Source organism: Phytophthora infestans, genomic scaffold (genome assembly GCF_000142945.1).
Source record: "Phytophthora infestans T30-4 supercont1.13 genomic scaffold, whole genome shotgun sequence".
Lineage (NCBI taxonomy): Eukaryota > Oomycota > Peronosporomycetes > Peronosporales > Peronosporaceae > Phytophthora > Phytophthora infestans.
In genome coordinates this window covers 1,638,277-1,643,137 of record NW_003303746.1, presented here as the reverse complement: position 1 = coordinate 1,643,137, position 4,861 = coordinate 1,638,277, and the positions used below count along the sequence as shown (strand labels likewise).

Sequence of the window (4,861 nt, the reverse complement as noted above, 5' to 3'; positions counted from 1 at the left end):
CGTCCAGCCAGCGAGAGGAGCCACAAAGACTGCCCAGGCGAGCTGCCGATTGTGCTGCTGAAGAGAAAGAAACGCAAGAGAGAGAGGAGCTGCTAGCACGACCAGCATTGCGCCAGAAGTTTGCTGCTGTGGACGATATCGTGCTGCTAAAGGCCGTCAACACCTTCCGTCCCTGGCCTGCTGCAGTCGGAACGTCGAAAGGCATCATGAAAGTCTTCGATGATATAGCTATCCATTGTCGTTTAGAGCAGTCGTTTGGCTTGAAGAAGCCTGGAACCGCAATGCGCACCCGCTTCACAAACTTGGTTAATCAGTACAAGGCAGACCAGTGCCAGTCGATGCGAAAGTCAGGGACTACTGAGGAATACGCCGAGCGGGAAGTGCTGCTTCAGAATATCGTCACGCTGATGAACGACTGGGAAGATAAGGAGGCGCAGCGCAAAGAGGAATAAACGGCAAAGCAACGAGGTATAGAACGCTCCGGTGAGCTTTTGCGTAGTCTTGCTATGGGCGAGATCGCTTTCGACGAAGAGGAAGAGCTAGATTTTGCTCTTGACAGTAGTCGTAGTGGAGAGGACAGTGGCGAAGCTACGGACGCAGCAACTTCGTATCCAACTGTTGGCACTGCTGCACCAAGCAAGCGATCCACTCGCGCACCGCTAGGTACCAGCAGCGGCCGGAAGAACAAAATTACTAAACGAGAGCGGCTTGATGTAGTATCTAACGGGATAACTAGTGCTCTTTTGGAAGCAAGCGAGGACGAGAAGGCGAAGTACCAGTACAAGATGCAGCGCCTTCAGTTTGAACGGGAACAGGAGGACCAAAAGCGAGTTCACGGTGCAGCAGAAGCTGAAAAGCGCCGAGCTCATGAACTTCAGCTCGAAGACCGCCGTCTTCAGTCTGACGCAGCTCGTGATAAACGGATGCAAGAGTTTATATTGAAAGTACTCGAACAGCAAAAGCAATGAGCTACCTACGCAGTTCTTCATCTTGCAACGGGTTTAAGCCTAGATAAAACTCCAGAGACGGAGGGGAGGCATCATGCCGAAATACATCGAAATTTGGTTTCCTAATGGCTGAAGACAGGTATGACAATTGAAAAGGAGTACTGCAGCGTAAAAGTTTAATCCCACTGCACTTTGACGCACTCGTTGCTTTTTATCCCAGTTCAGAAACTCCCAAAGCGTCTTCACTCGCCCGAATCCCCACTCAACGCATTCACGTACGCTGCTCATGTTTTTGTTGAATGTCGCACCTGCGGCGCTGCCTACAGACGACGGCGAGCAAATAAATCCACCGCAACCGTACGCGGGATCGCCGTAAATCACTCGGTTTGAGAAAAGTCCTTCTTGGTTTTCTTCCATCACGTCCAACACACCACTGATGTTCAGCATGGTAGAATCATGCTTTCTTCCTTCTACTGGTCCAAACATGCTGACGATAATTCCATCGGGAGCCTGAATGCTCTGCCAGTTGAAGCAGTGTTTTCTCGGATGGCCATTGTAGACTGATCGCTGCAAATTCTCATTTGGTATGTCCCCAATCTCGCGTGCACTCGGTCGTGATATGTACTGCTTTGTGCCGTCAATAAATCCCCAGCAACTTTGGAGTGCTGCACCAGAATCCCTAGTAGCCTTACAGTATGCAGCAATTCTAACCGCGATCACCGCCTCGTTAAAGTACAGGAGATCTTTGTGCCTGTTGTAGAGCAGCGCCACGGTTTTCGCAATAACACGGCTGTAAGCTCCCGTGGACCTTCCAAATTCAGAAGCCACAGTGAATAGTTTAGACGCCTCTGATAGCCTTCGACAAACCATAGCTAGCGCTTCGACTCGCGAAACGTTGTCTCCAGCAGCAGTTCGCACTTTATCGCGTGGCAGCCCCAACAAAGCAGCTAGATGATGTAGTTGAGCAACGGTAAAGCGATATCGAAGGCGTGCTGTGGCATCGTCCATCATTTCATCAAAGCAACGAGACGAATCCACAGCAGCGGCGGCGTCACGCAGCCGAAAACAGTGTAATTTCTTCAATGTCTTCATTATCCTTAAAAACCGCTTCGCGTTGGCGCGGGAAAGCCGCCACACTTGCTCCAGCACCTCCATCGCTTGGTCCGCCGTTAGCTTTGGTCCAACAAACATCGTGAACGTCTTAGAATGCCGTCGGCGCCATCCATCCCAACTCAAATCAAGAGGGGGTAGGCTTGAGGACCAAGATTTCTAGCTCAAACCTACTCACGTTTGAGTTGACGTACAACCCCTAAACAGCGTCTATCTCGAACTGAAGCTGAAACGTGCAAGAAAAACAGACTCCGAAAGTTCTCTAATGAATCCCGGTCGAGAGCAGAGTTTCTCGACCTGCAGCAAGGTAAGCATGACGCTCATGCTTACGCCCAACATGTACGGTACTTGATCTCGAGCATCGCGGCCAACCCGATCGACGAGGCGACAAAAGTCGTCACGTTCATGAAAGGCTTGAGGGATGGGTCGGTTAAGATCTATCTCTTCCGAGAGTACCCAAGTACTCTCGAAGCTGCGATTGCTTTTGCGACGCAAGAGAAGTTTAGCCTGAAGCAGGCTAAGCTTCATTCGGGCGTGCCGAGGATGGGACGTCCGATGATGAGAGCGGGAGGTCCAGAGCCTATGGACCTCTCGAACGCTTCCGCTGTTGGGCGCCAACAGCGTATTGGGGGACAAGTGCGGTGTTCTCGATGTGGGTACCCCGGACACTTTGCGCGTGAGTGCACAGCGCCTGTGCACTCGGCCAGGGGCCAACGTGGCGATGCCGGGCATCGCCTCGTACAATACAAAAACGTTCAGAGCCAGTAGACGCGGGGCGCCCTACTGGTATTGCAGTCGCGCGTATCTACAACGGACACGCGACGTTGAGGACTGCATCCCCCAGCGAGAGAGATTATCGCTGCAGGAAGCAAGATGACACGTCAAATACTGTCATCCTGAAAGTGACGTTGAAGAGAGCAGGCTCTCTTTGTGGTTTGGCTGACTCACGTTCGTCGAACGACTTTGTTCGACTCGAAAGGCTCCCGAAGCTGAACTTCGACGTAGCTAAAACACATCGAGGTGTTTTGGAGGTGCGGTTGGCAACAGGTGCCACCATTAGAACGGAGAAGCGCGTAGTACGCGTGCGATTCTCGTACAAACAACGGGTATTTGTGGAAGGCCTTATCGTCCTGGATCTGGACGGTAAGTTTGACTTGGTATTCGACATGCCGTGGCTTGCACTGCATGATCCAGTGATCAGCTGGAAGAAGTGTACACTTGTACCCTTCGGACGCAACGCGACAAAACGGCTGGTTTCTTCAAGATATCACAACGGAGAGCGATGGCCCTGTAAGTGTCGCGGATGCACCGCAAGGTGCATCCGATCCTACTGTTGCGGCAGCACCATACGTTGCAGACTCCGGTGCCCATTCACAAGTCACAACGCCTGAGGCAGCTGTTGAGTCTGTGTCAAATCGGAAATCAGATTTAAGACACGTTCCTACTTCACTGACCTGAGAGTTGATCGATCAAGTATGGAAGGACTTCAAGTCACTGACATTGACTGTGACGGTGGTGCGTCGGTCCCGAGGACTGACGCATCGAATATACAACTTTAGCTACAGGCAGTAGCTGTGACGTCGGCGAAGCTCCGGGAGCTGACACGGTCGTGGTTGGTTCAAAAATCACGAAGGAGTCCGCCGAAAGGCGTCGAGGTGATGACAGCGCGTCAGCTTCGGGAGCTGACGACGCAGCAAGTAGTGTTAGCGGTTGCAAACGACCAACACTGAAAACGCTTGCGTGCTCGCGTGCGGCCGGGCTGCACGACGAAGCGGAATGCAATCAAGCCGGGCTTGATCATTCGCGTCCGCGGAAAGAATCCGCCGACGGTTACAGCAGAAATCGGTCCAAGTCCTGGCCTGGACGAGAACGGCGCAAGCGACGAAAGCTGCGCAAGTCTCGGTCCGGGACCGAGGCGATACGAACGATGTCTTCCGGGAAGACATCGGAGACGACGTCGTGCGTCGAGACGTTGAACGTCTTGACGCGGACCCGTACTGGTCTCTAGTACCGGTCAATGCAACTGGATAATCATCCGACGAGTGCGTCGGAGCTGATGTCGCTTCCAGTCATTGGCTGGATTCGCTTCGCGAAGGGCCTGTACGATGGGCGCATCGAACCGATATGCATCCTTACGGATATCGAAAGGATGGAAAGCGAAGGAGTTGAGGCAGCTCCACGCTGCGAATACCGCTGAGAGTAATGACACTCTTAGCGCGAAGATGAAGAAGCAGCGCTTCGACGAGCAGAGTTGGGACTCGTTGAAGTCGAGTCTTTTTATATAATGTTCTACTAGAGCACAAGGAAGTGCCCCCGGAAGCGACATCTGCGGAACTTCCGTAGGACAAAGGCATACAGCACGAGACTGACCTCGTGCGGTGTACGAAGTACAGTAGCCACTGCCGCGTGATCAAGTAAAGGCAATCGACAACCTCTTTGAAAGTCGTCGTATAGCGGGTCAAGTGCGGGAATGAAAGTCCCCGCACAACGCACCAACGTTCTGTGTCAAGAAGTCACAGGGTGGATGGCGCATCGTTCATGCTTACAACAAGCTGAACGATGCGACGATACCGGCGCAGACGCTGATACCACAAAAAGATGTAATCATCGATTCGATGGCCAGGAGCACCATCTATAGTGCTCTTGATATGAGCGACGGGCTCTATCAGATCCTGATGCGTGAGAGGGACATTCCTCTCACGGCGGTGAGCACTCCAAGCAGTATGCTTTGGGAGTGGCTCGTAATGCCACAGGTACTAAAAAATACCCCTGCATCCTTTAATAGATGTGTTATACATCTATTG

At 52.4% G+C, this 4,861-nt stretch overlaps 1 protein-coding gene across 1 annotated transcript; it reads left to right on the top strand.

Annotated features, from left to right (window-relative positions):
• Positions 1 to 206: 206 nt before the first annotated feature.
• Positions 207 to 968, top strand: PITG_08385 (uncharacterized protein; the record flags this gene model as incomplete). Its single annotated transcript, XM_002903725.1, has 3 exons — positions 207 to 380; positions 462 to 607; positions 674 to 968. The coding sequence occupies 3 exons, from the start codon at positions 207 to 209 to the stop codon at positions 966 to 968; spliced, it is 615 nt and encodes a 204-aa protein (XP_002903771.1).
• Positions 969 to 4,861: the final 3,893 nt, after the last annotated feature.